Genomic DNA, 18,562 nt, shown 5'->3' with positions numbered 1-18,562 from the left:
ATACATTTTAATTTAAAACATTGCAATTTGTATTCTTGTACACTCATGTACAGCCTCTCCAGGGTTCCAGTATTAAGCAATATGTATACCTATGTCCATAAATGTTCTGAAAAAAATACTGTATGTAATTTTATAGTAGTTAGTAAACATTATTAATCTATCCTTATTCCTACGGAACATACCTAAAGCATAAAAGCACTATTCAAGCTACATTAAATCAAGTCAAATTATATTGATTATAAACACAGAAGTCACAGTACGAATGCAGTGAAATGATTTTGAAGTCTGCATACAAGCAGAGTTTACTTACATAGAAAAAGTAAAATATAAAAGATACAAAATATAGATGGCCAACTATCAAAGAAATTCTCTATAACTTGCAAATTACAGGATAATAAAAAATATATTTTTTGTATTTTATTTTAAATTTACCTAAATGTGTCATATTTTGGTTTTGAAATTTGTATGCAAAATTGCAAACAATGGCTGGTAAATCCATTCACCTGTCAGAGATCGCAATGCATTTCTGATGGTGGGTAATTTAATTAGACATTTTAAGTGAAGAGTATAAGGATCTGACATACATAGCAGTAGTCTAGTTACCACTATCACTTAAAGTCTTTGCTATCATCAGTGTGATGTGGTTGCTTAGTAACCATATTCACATACTCTAGGCTGCACACGCCAGTTGTCTTTTTTCATGAGTTCGAAACAAACAGCAAACTAGGTCACTGAGAAAAAGATAGGTCCTGCATGTCAAATAAAAATGTCTTGTGTATCACTGCAGTAGAAAGAATGAATAGAAAAACGATCAATGTACCGAATGCAGTAAAGAATTAACTTGTTATACTGAGAATCATTCATGTGCTGACTGTTGTTAACATTTTTGAACTAAGGTGTAACTTTGGATAGTCTTGCAGTATGCACACCCTTATCATGACAAAGATAAAGCCTTTATTTTCATTACATATACATTACACAGTTGGGGTCAGAGCATAGGGTCAGCTATGATGCAGCAACCCTGGAGCAGACAGAGTAAAGGGCCTTGCTCAAGGGCCCAACAGCAGTAGTTCAGGGGTGCTGGAGCTTGTACCCTGAGCTTCTAATTAACAACACAGAGCCTTACCCACTTCTGATACGACTGTCCAGTTAAACCATGTTGTAGAATGTGTACCAACAAGAAGCATCTCTGAATGCACAGTTTTATTTACTTATTTAACTGTGGACCCAAATTAGTTATGACAAAAAGAAAAAAATATATGTCTTTTCCCAGTAGCTTTAAACTAATGTAAACGTAATTGAATTGAATTTAATGCTATGCAATAATGCCATGATTGCTAGTCTATTACATGCAGTGACTATAGTCAATCTTGCTTTAATCGCACAAAATTTAAAGTGAGACAGACAAAATTTTGTTTTATACAGCTCCCCAATTCAAATCAATTCAATTCCATTTTATTTCTATAGCACTTGGACCGTGGATAGCAGCTTTAGTAATTTTTATTCATCTCTAATGAGCCAGCAAGTGGGAAGGAAAAAACTTTGAGAGGAACCAGAATTAAAAGGGAACCCATCCTCTTCTGGATGTTATCACAAAGAATATCCATTCTTATTTAAATATTTAAATGTTTTGACTGCTTCATTTACACAGAATGGTGCAAAAAACATCCTGTGAGAAAAGGGGTTAAAATACCTTGTTCAGAGGAGAATGACCAAAGTGGTGAAGAGATACACCTTTCCCATAACGCTGCACACTTTTTTCTTGTCTAAACCCAAGACTGGGGTGCAACAATTTGACAAAAGTGGCTCATTTTGAATATTACAATTTGTGGAACTGAGATCATTTTCATGGCATAATTGTTTCACACCTGATACTGGAAAAGCAGGATAAACTATACATAGTGATTGTGAAATAAATAAATAACAAGTGAAAGTGATTGTGAAATAAATAAATAACAATTGCAAATAACAAGTGTCAAATAATGTGCATTTATAATGGACATTTGTGAAAAAAATTTTTAAATGGTCAAGCAAAGATTGTAGTTTTAGGGAAAAGAAAAATGAGCATTCCAGCAGCATATATACTGTAAAAGACAATACACAAAGTAAATAAAGTAAGAATAAAGATAATCAATGCTTTACTTCACCTGTCAGTGGTTTTAATGTTATTGCTGATTAGGGTAGTAAATAGTCCGTCTATAGTATGTATCATATACATCTATAGCTACAATAAGGTGCAGGTAGAACAGTACTTGTTCTTCTGTAATCCCTCAGTAAATCTTTTTTCTGCCATTTATTTGAATATGGATGGCACACTAATCCACAAAATTTTTAACCAAGCTCCTCCCTGCTCCATTAGAATGTTGCACATAGAATGTTTGTATACAACATGAACAGGTGTACACCTGAAATTGTAGGTGTAGGTGTACAAAGTGAAAGGATGATCATATGAGAATATATGGAAGATCTGCAAGGTGTTGTATTGGACAAAAGATATATTGCACAGTCATTGGACATATCAGAATCAGAATCAGAATCAGATTTATTAGCCAAATGTGTTGACACACACACACAAGGAATTTGGTTCCAGCTGTTTGTGACTCTCAAAAATATAGACATAAATAACACTATACATTACTATACAATTTATATACTATAAAAGACAAGATGATACAGACTATACAAGACAATACAGACGATGAGATACAATATAGACAGTACGAGTATTAAATATGAATACAGAATATATGACCAGTTATGTACATAAAGTGTGAGAAGTGCATGATAGTGCAAATAAAAGTATTGTGCGATATTGCAGTACTTGTAGATCTGAAGCAAGGAATATAATTATGGTTATCAGGGTGATTATGGTTAATGGGGAATTATGGTTAATCAGGGTGATTGTCTGGGGAAAGAAACTTCCTGTGTCTGGCAGCTTTGGTAAACAAAGCTCTGTAGCACCTGCCAGAAGGGAGGAGCTGAAAGAGGTTGTGTCCAGGGTGTGAAGGGTCAGTAATCTTTCTGCCCAGTTTCTAGTTCTCAAGTCCTGGGGAGTGACCAGGGGGGGCACCAATTATTTTATCTGCTGTTTTAACTGTGTTGCAGTCTGTTCCTTTCCTGTTTAGTTTCTGCTCCAAACCAGATGGTGATAGATGTGCACAGGACAGATTCAATGACTGCAGTGTAGAACTGCATCAACAGCTCCTGTGGCAGACCATACTTACTTAATTGGCGTAGAAAGTACATCCTCTGCTGGGTATTTTTGATAATGGAGTTTATGTTGCACTCCCATTTCAGGTCTTGGGAAATGGTAGTGCCCAGAAACTTGAAGGCCTCCACAAATGCCACAGGGCTGTTGGAAATTGTGGGGGTGAGTAGTGTTGAGGGCTATTTCTTAAAGTCCACTATCATCTCCACAGTTTTTAGCTCTAGGCTGTTCTTACTGCACTATAGCACCAGCCGCATCACCTCCTGCTGGTATGCAGACTCATCGCCATCTTGGATCATCTATGAGGTGAAACAGTACTTCTTGATACCTGGGATGTTACTGTTAAATGAGATGGTCAAATGAACTGGTCAAATGAAGCATGACTCTTGACATTAAGAAGTCCTTAAAGAGAAGGTGTTACAATTTCTCTTCCTGATCGTGAGACATGAAGGTTATATTTTTAAAGCATGGCAGTCCAGTTTATTGGTCACACACTCATACATACACAATGCCTCTTAAGACTTTATACGAGACTTAATACAAGACAACATAAATACAAAAAGAAATATAACAAGAAAAATATAAAAATTGAAATGTAAGAGATATAAAACATAGTTGACAAAAAGATAATATAAAGTGCAGATATGTACAAAACAATGCTGTACTGAGGTAGTTGCAGTGAAAAAGCTAATAATACAATAAATATTTATAAATACAAGATATACTCCGTCCAGGGTGTATCCTGCCTTGATGCCCGATGACGCCTGAGATAGGCACAGGCTCCCCGTGACCCGAGGTAGTTCGGATAAGCGGTAGAAGATGAATGAATGAATGAATGAAATACAAGATATGCCATGTATATTGACAGGAATGTTGGGTGTGTGGGTGTTGTGCACAGAAATCCAGGGTCTGTATTTATATGCCTATATATAAATAGTCCTAGGTGTTGTCTTGGTTGATGGCCTGAATGGCCTGCAGGAAGAAGCTCTTTCTCATTCTCTCTGTGAACAGAGATAAGAGACCGTTGTTATGATGGCTCAAGTACTTCATTATCTTCCTGGCCTTGATCCATCACTGATTGCTGTAGATAGACTGTGGATCAGAGAGCTCAGTTCAGATGGTGCACTCAGCTGATCACACCATCCTCTGGAGAGCTCACCAATCCTGCTAGGTGTTGTTCCCAAAGCAGGCTGTAATGCTTCCTGTCAGGATGCTCTCAATAGTGCAGGTCATTAGAACTTAAGACACTTTGTTGCTAGTACAAACAGGGCATTGCTCAATGAGAGGAGACCCCCCACCCACAGTAGAAATACAGCCCTCTTTCAGGGTATTTCTGACATCATTAACACACAGCCTGTGGCAAATCTGCACTAGTTCCCCAAGGTTGGCTGAAAGATGTGATGATCTTTACTCTGCTCTGAATGGAGTTTGTCTATATGAAATGTTAAGTTAATAAATGAGTTATATAACAAATGTCTACTGTGATTGCATCTCCAGAGCTGTGTAATGAGGCTTCATTCCATCGTAAACCTGCTACTACTGTATAGTCTGGAGCTCTAGTGCATAACTCCCCTGCTGTCCATTTTCTTTGTTTTAGGGCAGGGTTTCTCCTAGAGGTTTGTGGCAGCATTGCAAGGGGACTGGGATGGAAATCTGAGTAAGTTACATTTCAACAATAAAAATGTAACAATTGTAATTATATTAATAAAAATGATAGAAGTTGACATGTTCGTGGCTCATGAGATAGTAGTTGATGTAAGAGTTAAACATATACAGGTGCATATCAATAAATTAGAATGTTGTGGAAAGGGTTATTTATTTCAGTTATTCAACTCAAATAGTCAAACTTGTGTATTATATAAATTCAGTACACAGACTGAAGTAGTTTAAGTCTTTGGTTCTTTTAATTGTGATGATTTTGGCTCACATTTTTAAAAAACCCACCAATTCACTATCTCAAAAAATTAGAATACTTCATAAGACCCAAAAAAAACATTTTTATTGAATTGTTGGGTTTTTGGAAAGTATGTTTTTTACTGTTTACATTAAATTTAAACTTAACTTGCTTTAATTACTGCCTCAATTTGGCATGGCATGGAGGTGATTAGTCTGTGGCACTGCTGAGGTGGTATGGAAGCCCAGGTCTCTTTGACAAGTGGCCTTCAGCTCTTCTGTATTTTTTGGTCTCTTTTTTTCATTTTCCTCTTGACAATACCCCGCAGATTCTCTATGGGGTTCATATGGTTGCTGGCCATTCAGAGGGAAGCAGAAGGAAGCATGAAGTGCTCTAAAATTTCTTGGTAAAAGGTGCAGTGACTTTGGATTTCAAAAAAGTGGACCAACACAGTGGACCAACACCAGCAGATGACAATGATGCCTTGACCCCAGCCTCAGTCCATTCCTTGTGAAGTTCACCAAATTCTTGAATCAATTTTGCTTGACAAGCCTCTCAAGTCTGCGGTTCTCTTGGGTAGTTGTGCATCTTTTCCTTCCACACTTTTCCTTCCATTCAACTTTCTGTTAACATGCTTGGATACAGCGCTCTGTGAACAGCCAGCTTCTTTGGCAATGAATATTTGTGGCTTACCCTCCTTGTGAAGGGTGTCAGATGATTGTGTCTTCCCCATGATTGTGTAGCCTAGTGAACCAAATTGAGAGACCATTTTGATGGCTCAGGAAACCTTTGCAGGTTTTTTTTAGTTGATTAGCTGATTGGCATGTCACCATATTCTAATTTTTTATGTGTTGAACAAGCAGGGTTGGTTAACACAGCAGACATTGGGTAAATGACACTGGATATTGTGGCAATGTAATATTGTGTAGGGAAAAGGAAATTATATAACACAACTGAGTGGCAATTTTTGTATTAAATAATGATAAACATCATATGACACACTCCTGCCATGTGATTCCTATCATATGACACATGTTTTGAAAAGCTTCTTGATTAGTAGGAACAGGCTATTGGCCACCTTTAATCCTATGTGTCTGATGTTATCCTGCAGGGTTTTATTTTGTCCTTCTTTGATAGCAAGAAGACAATACTGCCATCTTCTGATATAGAGTGCTATGTAAGTATCAATATAATTTTGTATATGTGGAACCCTGACAATATCAGTTTGCAACCACTAGTTTAATTATTCTCTGTGTTTTCTTCAAAAGTATGTTTGTAAATGTAGAATGACTTGATTGAATATTCGTTCATGAAAGTGTGTAGCAGATACTGATGTGTAAAAGACACATCAAGCATGAGAAAGGTACACCACTATCAACATGTGTGTTCTGAGAAAACAGGTTCTGTATACTTAATTAATTCAATTGAATTCAAAATGATTTATATAGCACTACAATTAAAATGGTATCAAATCAGCTTTACAGAAGCATAGAAATAGAATAAAAATTGTAAAGTTTAAAATTGGGGGCACGGTGGCTTAGTGGTTAGCACGTTCGCCTCACACCTCCAGGGTTGGGGGTTCGATTCCCGCCTCCACCTTGTGTGTGTGGAGTTTGCATGTTCTCCCCGTGCTTCGGGGGTTTCCTCCGGGTACTCCGGTTTCCTCCCCCGGTCCAAAGACATGCATGGTAGGTTGATTGGCATCTCTGGAAAATTGTCCCTAGTGTGTGATTGCGTGAGTGAATGAGTGTGTGTGTGCCCTGCGATGGGTTGGCACTCCGTCCAGGGTGAATCCTGCCTTGATGCCCGATGACGCCTGAGATAGGCACAGGCTCCCCGTGACCCGAGGTAGTTCGGATAAGCGGTAGAAGATGAATGAATGAAGTTTAAAATTGAATTACTATTTATCTCTAACATCGATCCTTAATGATCAAGCCTGAGGTGATGGTTACAAGGAAAAAGATGAAATGAGGAAAAAACAGACTCTGAAGGGAACCTCATTCTCATTTGGATGACACTGGACAGTAAATAATGTAAATGTAAATAATGTCATTTCTACAACAGTTTGTAGGTGAGTGGAATTGTGCAAACAAGTGCCCCAGAGGAACTGAAAGGTCAGGGTAATTTCTGAATTCATTACAGACTTAACACTAGTTCAATCCAGCCAAAGTCTTGGTGAAGACCCGAGCACAATCCACAGCAGTCCCATGGGTCACGGGCTGTCCATGGATATCTATCCCCAGCACAGTTTGTCACCCCAGTGAAAAAACTCCAACCAAGGGTAGGGTGTCAGGATGGATCAGTTAGGAAAGAAGAAGAGGTCACAATGGGAACTTGTGAGTGGCTTGAGAGAGAGTGAGAGAGAGAGAGAGAGAGAGAGAGAGAGAGAGAGAGAGAGAGAGAGAGAGAGAGAGAGATTATTTTTGATTATACACTTTAGATGGGGTAACTTGTGCTATTGCAACTTACTACAACCTTCCAAGATATCATACCTACTCCCTTTTCTCTTATAGGTATATTTAAGAGATAAATAAGAGATATTTCGTGATAAATATTAAACTTACTACAGCCAAAATAAAAAAAAACACACATTTACTGCCAATATTACAGCATTCACCATAAAGAATTTGTTGCAAGATCATCTTGAGCAGCTGATGGTGCAGCAGCTCAACTATTTACTATTCAGTTCAGTTCTAATTTTTGTATATAGTACTTTTAATAATGGACATTGTCTCAAAGCAGCTTTACAGAGCACAAGAAACACAATACAAAATGTTTAATATTATACAAAGATCAATATAATACAAAAGTTCAAGGTTTATATTTTAAATAATAATTAAAAAAACTCCCTTAGATGAAAAAGGAAGAAACCTTAAGAGAAACCAGACTCAAAAGGAAACAAATTCTGATTTGGGTGACACTGGAGGGTGTGATTATAAATATAAACTGTCATTTTCTAAGCATATTTTCAGTTTACTCATACTACTGTCATGGTGTAAATGCGCCACTAGGATCTGTGAATATGAAATATAAATATATATTTCATATACACAACTATATATTTGTGTTTGTGACATACCTAGCCAGAGCCATAGATGTTTGACTATATAAAAAATATGTTAAACTGGACAAGACATATTCAGCATATTGGCACAGTTTCTCAATAAACTATGAAGAAATATTTGTTGGTACAGTATGTTTGGTGTTGTACATATACAAAGTGATGAAGCAGTACAAATAGTGTACTTTAATACAATTTGATACGTTTGTTTACTGTGGCAGTGCTATATGTTAAGCAAGGGTCCATGCATGTGCACACTGACACAACCTCATGAAAATAATGATGCAAAAGCTGCATAGGGCCCTGACCTATTAAATACGTATAAGGATTTATTTATGGATAGATACTTTAGAGCACTTTTGTCCCTTCACTATCACTAGGACTTTCAAGGTCACTGTGACACATGGCCACTTGTGAACTATGCGTGAAAAAAAAGTTGAAAGCCATTTGCGAAACATTCAACACAAACTATTTTTTCCATAGTGAACAACGCTGTGGATTTTTTGTGGTATCTTTATTGTTTTTATTCTTCCAGCATCACCTGTGCATAGGGGACAGACTAATGCTTTACAGCTTTGAAAGCATCAATAGCATGCAGCATACAGAGACAAACGCAACGAGGAAACTCCTGATACATTGGGCATAGGTTCACTAAAATTGGACAGCTGAATACAATAATTTAAAAAAAAAACTGCCTGGTGTTTTTCACCTCTTAAACTGTCCTGTTTTGGCAAGCCTGTGCCCAATGAAACCTCAGGTTCTTTTGTGCATTCTAAGGTTCAACATGTGCATTCTAAGATGCCTTTCTTTCTACCACACCTGTAAAGAGTGTTGCTTCAAGCCTTTCTGACAGCTCAAGCCAGTCTGGGACCAGCAATCATGTCTTGGTGAAGGTCAACAAGATCACATTTTTTCCATTACTCTGGTGTTTCATGTGAACATTAACTAAAGCTCCTGATCTGCATCTTTATGATTTCATGCAATGTGCTGCTGCCACATGGTTGGCTGATAACTGCATGAATGAGCAGATGTACAAGAGGTCAGTGAGTGTGCCTTAAGAATCTAGTTATGATGTAAGAACTCCTCTTGCAAAAAAAAGATCTCTCTTTGGCCCAAAACACTTTTAGCACCAGGAGGCTGAATGCTAAATACACCTGCTCCACCTTTTTGGGGGGGTAACTTAAAATAATCATATAATTAGGAATACTTTATATATCAGTATGTTACCAGATGTTAACGACCAGATGGTTAGAACGCCTATATTTCGACGTGCAGTAAGGAACATTGTTCCTGGGTAATGTTTCTGCCCGGCGGCTTTACGAAAACACAAGGCCTATCCAATAGAATTTATCAAAATAAACTAACACGGAATGAAGAAGCAGGCTTGTCAAAATCATATGATATGATTATGATATGATAGTAAACGAGTGGAGTTTAAGACTGATTTCATTTAGAAGTCGAAAGCGAACCAAACTCAGCCAGTCTTGTTCAAATAAATTTGCTTTATCTCGCTGCCATCTTCCTGGCGGAGGGATCTAATGACGTCACTTGTTGTTTGGAAGAAAGAAAGAAAGAAACACGGCACATAGATCTGAATCTCTGGATCTGTTCTTTTTTTAATCACAGACAAATTTTACAATTTTTTTTTTACACAGACAATTTACAAATTTTATGTCTGATTAAACCGGAGCCATGTCAACCCCGGCAAGGAGGCGATTAATGAGAGACTTTAAAAGGTATCTTAAGTATATTTCAGGCTGCTAGTTGTTTCCTGTCCTTTTTGTTAGCTCTTTAAACCGAGCGCTTGTTAAACTAGCCGTCTCTCGCTCGGCTCTTGTCAGTGAGCTTAAAACCAGCTCGTATTGTAACCTCTACGTCTCGTCAAATAGTACTCGTTTTGATATGGATTTCATTGTGTTTTATTAGCCTGTGATATATGATATATTACATGCTATATGTCATGTAAACAGAGGTGTAGCAAGCTAGCTAGCGGTATGTATGTAGCTAGGATTGTGTAATTGTAATAAACCGAGTAACACTCGGAACAAACAGACACTGTTCTGATTAAAATTCTGCTTGTTGTATGTGATGTACGTCGGTGTTCGCTGTACGACTGATTATTTAGAAACGAGAGAATGAAATTAATTTGTTTATTTCATCCTCTTCACAAAAAAAAGCGCCACATGCGATGGGAATCACCTGGATACGGTCCTTAGGCTCGTGCGCACGCATGGCAGGACGTCTAGTGAATATATGAAGAGTATTTTTGATATAAATACAGCTGTCAGAATTTGGACTTTTCTTCTTGCCTCCTAAACATGTCGACCGTCATACACGTTGAGTCTAGGGTTCGTGGTAACTGGCTTGAGGTGGGCTCTAACTAGTGGTTTGAACGTGGTGGGTTCCAAGTATGTGTTGTCTGAAATGGGCAGATATTTGGCACCTGTATTACCTGTATTATGGCATCTAGTGTCTATAGTGCACTCTGTAGATGGTGTGCACCACATCTCTTATGCAGTGCACTTGTTCCTACAAGTTCTCCCTGATGGTGTTCCTTGAAAGAAATCAGAACTTTTGTGTGTGGTGTGGATTTGAATATGATTGGAATATTGTGCTGCTGTAAAATTCAACCATGACCCATATGCAGGTTCTTGGCAGAGATAGTCAGATATTCTTCTCAAGGAGTCCATGATTTCGTGTAACTCAAGAAGGTTTTGAAAAAACAACCCCATGTCAATCACAGAACCTTTATCATACTTAATATTGGGGATTGTGTTTTTATCTTTTATATTTTCTATCAATCAGCTTATAATTTCTAGGGATGCCAATAATTGTGATACATTTGTTTTGTGGGATTTTATTAAACATTTTTTATACTCATCTTTCCCAAAGGTGCCATTAACTTTAGTTAAAAAAAACAAAAACATTTTATTATGGTGGATTTGTAGAAGCCAACACACTGTTTTCTGTTATAAGCTTATTATTATTAATAAATTTATCAAGAGTAACTAGGGCTTTCGAGCCACATGCACCAAATTCCGATATGTTGTAGACCCTGGTCTGAAGTTTTATGCTATTTTCTAAGCGATCCGAGTAGTGGCCTTTTTTCCCATAGACTCCCATTATAAATTTTGGAGGTTTATACCTCGGCAAGCTTTCGAACTATCTACACCAAACTCGGCCAGCTCCTTTAGGGTGAGAGTCTGAACAAAGTTTTAAATTGGTGTACCGACTGGCCTTTCGGTTGTCCCGCAGCCCCGCCCCCAAAATATGCAAAATCAAAAAACTTTTTACAACATGGACATGTGACATATCAAAACACTCAGCACAATGAGGAAAACTTCCTCAAGAGTATTCGGATGACATCACATGCTCGTCTCCACTTACCTCTAAATGTTTTGGCACCCTAGCTTTCTGTCCACTTGCCTCCACTAACCCTTATGTCCATTCGCCTACAAAAAGCACCGGCCTTTGTGAATACTTCGTCAAAGCCAACATCAAAGTTTGTCGCAACAAACTTTACAAATCTAGTTTAATACTATTATTTTTTTTAATAATATTTTATATAGGTATTATTAATAAGATCGCACAAATGCAAATGAATTGGTTAATCATCATACTTCTCTCCTAAAAGAATATGACAATATGATTTAGGTTTGCAAAATCTGAACAAGTCACAAAAATTCTGGAGCAGTATCTTTTAGGCTGAAGAAACGAGTGTGGAGATGTTTGTCATCATGCACATCACACAGTTTGATGAACAAAGACCAAAACCAGTGTATATATTAAGGTGGTGTAGGAGTGATGATTTGTAATAGTTTTGCAGCCACAGGACCTGGGAAACTCGCAGTGTTTGAGACAACGTTGAAGTCTACTTTTTACCAGAATATTCTGCAACAGGACATTGATCCCAAGGACACCAGCAAATCAACCTCTGTCTTGTTAAAGAAAACAAATCAGTGTGTTAGAATGGCAAATTCCAAAAGTCAAATACTGTACCAAACTTCAACCATGATGAGATGCTGTGGCAGGATCTTACAGGAGAACTGTTCATAAATAAACACACAGTTATCAGTGGATTATGAGACAAGCCAATGAATGTGAGAGACATAAAACACCTACAGAAAATTTTTTGTTTGTGTTATTTTTGCTTTTTGTGGTTTTAATTTTTTTTTTTATGATAGGGTTTATTTACTATTTTTAATATTATATTATACAGTATCTAACAGAAGTGAGTACACCCCTTACATTTTTGTAAATATTTTATTATATCTTTTCATGTGACAACACTGAAGAAATGACACTTTGCTACAGTGTACAGTAGTGAACAGTGTTCAGCTTGTATAACAGTGTAAATTTACTGTCCCCTAAAAATAACTCAACACACAGCCATTAATGTCTAATTTGGACATTTTCACTTAGGGGTTTTACTCACTTTTGTGGCTAGTGGTTTAGACATTAATGGCTGAATGTTGAGTTATTTTGAGGGGACAGTAAATTTACACTGTTATACAAGCTGTTCACTTTTCACTACTGTACATTGTAGCAAAGTGTCATTTCTTCAGTGTTGTCACACGAAAAGATATAATAAAATATTTACAAAAATGTGAGGGGTGTACTTACTTTTGTGAGATACTGTATATTATACCACCTGGACTTTGAATGTTGGATTCCTTTTTTGTCTGTTGTCTCCTAGGATTTATTGATCGTATATATATGGGAATGACAGAGACTGTATTGTCTTTTACTTAAGACTAGTTTAGGAGACAATCTTCTTGTGGAATTATAACAAAGCAGGGTTTTATTGTGACTGTTCATAAGTTCATGTTTGCATATTGTTCGTTAGACTTCAAGAAGACCCACCAACTGGTGTAAGTGGTGCTCCGTCCGAAAACAATATCATGCTGTGGAATGCTGTTATTTTTGGGTGAGTAGTAAAACATCATATTCATTAACCACACTGTGAAAATGACACATGTATATAAATTGCTGTAGTTTAAAAAATAATAGTAATTAGGATTAAAGCTTTGCTGTTAAATGAAATGTGTGTAATTTCCAACTATATAAGTAACTTTAGAGGGGTTTTTTTTCCACAGACCTGTAGGAACACCATTTGAGGATGGTAAGTTTTGTTTGTTTGTTTTTTCATTACATTATGTACATTTAATTCTCTAGTAGTGCTGTTGGATGGAATGAGTGTTTGCACAAAATCAATAATTCAGCATACAGAATGAGGCCCCACAGGAAAACAAGGGACCTCTGTGTGTATCCATTTTCATTGTAGTGGGTCATTTGTGTCATTCTGCCGTTTAATATCATACAGAAAAAACTCTAATAACTGTAGTAATTATTATTCTCCTTAATAACTCTGTTAATGTATCTTATTGTTTTAGATGCAAAAGATCTTTTCTCTGTAATGTGACTTGTGTGTACTCTTGCAGGAACATTTAAACTTGTGATAGAATTTTCAGAAGAATATCCAAACAAACCTCCTACAGTTCGGTTTATTTCCAAAATGTTCCACCCAAATGGTAAGTAACTGTAAAGTTAAGTTAAAAGTAAAGTTCCCCTTCTGTCACATAACAACAGTAAGTTGAGGCTGCACTGGGCACAGACTCCCCAATACTGGACCTCAAACGACTGGAAAAAATATGCTAGAGTCAGAATTTGTCACTGACAGCATGAATCCATGGACCCAACTTCCCTTGTGTTCACAGTCCAGGCTGGTGGAGTAACAGTATGGGGAAAGTTTTCTTCAGACACTTTGGGCCTTGAATGCCAAAAACTATGCTTCTCTGATTTTTTTTGAGCACTATGTCTATCCCTTTATGTACACAATTCACACATCTGCTAATGGCTATTTACAGCATGATAATGCACTATGCCACAAAGCAAAAGTCATCTTAAACTGGTTTCCTGAACATGATCATGTGTTCAGTGTTCCAATGACCTGCACAATCACCAGATCTGAATCCAATAGAACACCTTTGGGATGCACTAGAGCTGGAGATTTGCAGCATGAAAGTGCTTCTGTAAAATCGTGAATTTGAACTGAATGAATTCAGTATGAACTGAATTTCTCAAAGGAATTTACTGCAATCCCTGGCGACTGTGTATTGGTAGTGTGTATCAGTATTAGTATAATGTTCCTAGTAAAGTGTTTGGTGAGTGTATATCATCATATTGCCCAGCACTACTCCAGAATTGTTTATTTACTGTACTTATTAGATAATATGCTCATTATTAATATGCTACAAATTGCTTGATACCTATATTTCATGATTGACTGAAGTAGAAAAACACCAAATGCAGTTTTTAATACATTTTATTAAGATTGAGTAGACTGTAGCTGCTTTTTTAATAATTTATACTCTGATGAGTGAACCTGTCATACTAGTGAGCTTATATTGTCTTTAACTTTATTTTGTGTTCGTGTATATTTACAATCTATTTTGTGTTGGCACAATTGTTAGCAGAAAAAAATATGTTGATTAATTTCACAGTTTACGCAGATGGCAGTATATGTTTAGACATTCTTCAGAATCGCTGGAGTCCTACATATGATGTGTCCTCTATTCTGACATCTATCCAGGTGTGTATCCATCTACCCATCAAGTAACTATCAAGATAATTCTTGAGAATAACATTTAGTATTGTGGTTAAGTTAATCCATATGTATTTAAAACACTTGAGCCTGAGCTTTTAATATAAATGTTTAACATATTTACCTTGGTATTTGTAAGATGTGGACATGGATTAATGAACAATCAAGTCTGTCTGTCACAGACATTGTGATGTTAATGTGTCAAACAGTCATGATCATGCAAACACCGCCCTATTGTAATAACACACAATAAGGTGTCCATATTGTTTTATGGACACATTACATCACCTTCAACAACAGGTTAATTATGAGCCATGCACTGCTGTTTATTAACAAGTTTTGTTGATATTTGAGACAGTTTTTTTCCGCAGTCTCTGTTTAATTAAACTGCATTTTATATTCATTGTCATACTTCAGTCATCATTACAGAGCTGCCATTAATCAGCTTATAAACAGGAGCCTTCATTATCAGTAACATAAAGCTGCTCACAATCAGTACAATGAATTGCAGTGCTTTATTATTGTCAGGAGGTAATAAGTAATAAATAACAAGCTCCAATTCATCTCATTTATGTATTCATGAGGTAAATGGAATTCATTTTAATGAGGATTGTTTTCAGTTTTCTTCTCCTCAGTGTCTTAAGGACAAGTCTCCCAACTAAGCTATTTATTGTGGAACTGGTGCAGAAAATTTGAAATGTTATAGAATGCAGTTTAACTAAACAGAGACTGCAAGGCTGTGTTGTTGTTGATGTAAACTTTTGTTCATAATACATTTACAACAGTTCTAGCACATCTACATCACAATGTCTGTGACAGACCACTTGATTGTTGTTAATATATACGCACGTTCTTTAAAGACATTGTATACATGTGTGTATATATGTGTATCTGTGTGTGCACGAGAACAGCACATTGAAATGACTTGGCAAACCTCACAACGATTTCTAATTTTGTCTCCTCAATGCAGTCCTTGCTGGATGAGCCTAACCCCAACAGCCCAGCCAACAGCCAGGCGGCACAACTCTATCAAGAGAACAAGCGAGAGTATGAGAAGAGAGTTTCTGTTATTGTGGAGCAAAGCTGGGCAGACTCTTAATGTTCATAAGTTTAATGCTCAAATACCATTTATCAGGTTTTTCTTCTTCTATTTAACGTATCTCGGACACACTCAAAACAAACTTGTCCGTTACATCTGGAAATCCATTATTTAGGGACTCTTTGCCGGTGTTTTGCTGCAAGCAGGAGTGATTGTGCTTTTGGTTTCAACTCCATTTTTTCCCCCAGGTTTCATGATAAATTATTCTTAAGCGTTTATAGTGTTTAACTGTATCTCCAGAACTATTGGCACTCTTGAGAATTGTGCAAAAATTAATGTATAAAATGAAACACATTCAATATTTTGAGATTACCATTTTTCAAAACTAGTTTTTTATTGGTGAATCAAATAATGAAGAGTAAAGTAGTACAGACTATTAGTTTTGTGCACATAGAGTCAACCTCTTCAATTTAGCTTTCCATCTTGACATTCAAGAGAACACAATTCAAATGATTGTTCCAGTAATATGTTTAGGTTATGCTTGTTGGTTGTTCTCAGGAAGGATCTGGTTTCCTTCCAAATACTTTATTAATCAGTTATTTTGAAACAAACCGGTTCAACTGTTTAGTTCTAAACTTTAAGTTTTTGAGCATGTCATGACACCATGCTCATAAATCCTCTTTCTGCAAAATTTACAGCTGTTAGATTTTTTATGATGTTCCTGATTGTCCTTTATGGTATTTTAACTGTATGATATTTTTATATCGAGCTGCATTAAAACCCTACTGTAATCTATGACAATGGGGTTTAAAAGAAATAAAGCAAAACTGTATTCTCTTATTGTCTGTGTGAATTGAATATGAAGCATTTTTGCAAAGTTTGTTGTATGTATTAATTATTGCTTATTTCCCTGTAGGGGGCCAACAGTTCTGGAGTTTATTAATATTTTAGCTATTTAATTTTAGGCTTTTTTTTTTAAGTTTAACAAAAGTTGTGTAATGAAAAAATATTTATAGTACATCTTTACCTATGAAACAGCATGTGTTTTTTTGTTTGTTTGTTTGTTTGGCATAGAAATTAAATCAGGCAATGGCAGTAAGACACGACAGAATCTTATCACTTTTCTTGTGTCTCTTTTGTTACAATATTAATAATTAAATGTACTATAATTAATATAAGTATATATACTATGTCCTATATAGAATTATAGCAGCCAAATTAAAAAATAATTTTAAAAAATTGTAATGTGTGGAATATATTCTGTGTAAATTAAACAGCTTTGATGATAACCTTTGTATAATCCTATTCTTTTAAAGGATGTATTCTCATGCAAATTAAATTTTGTGGCCATTCAAAATGTTTGTCTTGCTAATAATATTTTTAAAAATGTACACATTTATCTCAGGTCAAATTGATATATCCGATATATTGCAAAATATTTAAAACATGATCCTGCTGATCCTGAATGTGTATGAGCCCACTTGATTTGTTCTGTGCCAGATTTGCCGACCAGTAAGGAGAATTTCAAGTGAAGTCAAGAAGCTTTATTGTCATTTCAACCATATATATATCTGATATAGTACACAGTGAAATGAGTAAACATTTCTTCAGGAGCATGGTGCTACAAAAAAGTGACACAGAGTTGAGGACTTAAGACTTAGCCACATGAAGTGAACGAAGATCTAGATCTAGACCACCCTTAGTTTCAGTTCACTGATGTGTTCTACCCTTATTCCAGGGTGCTACATTCCCACATGTCTGTGACACTATACTGCTCCCCATGCAGTGAGAGAAGCATCTAGGGGTTGATTATCAGCCTTTTATGGGGTACTATTTCCAACAATTCCCATGGTGATTTTCTGCCTGTAGCATTGGAGTTCACCCAATGAGATGTTATTAGTTCTGTAATTCCATTAGCCCTAAGGGGGAAATTGCTGTTTCAGCTGTGGTTAAGAACCCAAGTACCCGTAGCAGTTATTCATTTTACTCACATGAGCCAGTCACCCAGATACTGCAGTATTCTTATACATCAGAAGTATTACAGCCACCTACATGTATCACATGGATATCATAGAGAGGGAGAGCAAAAGGTAGAACTTTTGTTTCTGTGTTACCTTGAGATGAGGACATGAGAAAAAAAGGATATACAATTGGTGACCCATGGTGATGCACATGTGCCTAAATAGTAACTCTAGGAGTCTGGGAAATTCCAGTGGTAAAATAGAGACTTGCCTCAGAATTACATAAACCTAATACCATTTATTACAGTCAAAAAAAAGACCATGTTGTGCTTGCTGAGGGCTAGTTGAAAGTTGTGTAAGGAAAAGCATACAGCATAAAACCTGTTCAAAAAACAAATATGCAGATCAGATGATCCGCTGTAGCAACCAGACTAGGGATCAGCTGAAGGAAAACAGTGCTGGTCTTGGTGGCTTATATCTCAAAATATCCTATGTATCCTTTGTATCGTCTTAGTATCTTCCTGGAAGGACATGATCACTAATGCCCTTACATCAATAATATGACAAATAGTATAACACCTATCTCGGGTCACCTGGGGTTCTTTTAAAAGGTGACAGTTGGACTATGTCTTACACGCAAATATCAGATACAGAAAATTGGTCCATAGGCCTATGAAGAGGATTTTGGGTTCCCATAGACAGTCTGTGGCCAGGAGTCAGCTCTGCTCAGAATACCTAATGTATATAATCTTGTTATCTGTGTTCTAGAGTCTTTAAACCATTATGTTTAATGAG

At 36.5% G+C, this 18,562-nt stretch overlaps 1 protein-coding gene across 2 annotated transcripts; it reads left to right on the top strand.

The window, feature by feature from the left end:
* The first annotated feature begins 9,694 nt into the window (after positions 1–9,694).
* LOC132859616 (ubiquitin-conjugating enzyme E2 B) lies at positions 9,695–16,651 on the top strand. 2 transcript variants are annotated; one of them, XM_060890393.1, is made up of 6 exons: positions 9,695–9,899; positions 13,010–13,090; positions 13,260–13,285; positions 13,605–13,694; positions 14,667–14,755; positions 15,738–16,651. In XM_060890393.1, the coding sequence occupies exons 1-6, from the start codon at positions 9,856–9,858 to the stop codon at positions 15,864–15,866; spliced, it is 459 nt and encodes a 152-aa protein (XP_060746376.1). In that variant the 5' UTR covers positions 9,695–9,855; the 3' UTR covers positions 15,867–16,651. The 2 variants fall into 2 exon arrangements, with proteins under 2 accessions (XP_060746376.1, XP_060746377.1); XM_060890394.1 differs by lacking the exon at positions 9,695–9,899 and adding an exon at positions 11,658–12,263.
* Positions 16,652–18,562: the final 1,911 nt, after the last annotated feature.

The sequence above is a fragment of the Tachysurus vachellii genome, chromosome 17 (assembly GCF_030014155.1).
Source record: "Tachysurus vachellii isolate PV-2020 chromosome 17, HZAU_Pvac_v1, whole genome shotgun sequence".
NCBI lineage: Eukaryota > Metazoa > Chordata > Actinopteri > Siluriformes > Bagridae > Tachysurus > Tachysurus vachellii.
Note: the sequence above shows the minus strand (reverse complement) of the source record. Positions and strands in the feature narration are given on the sequence as shown.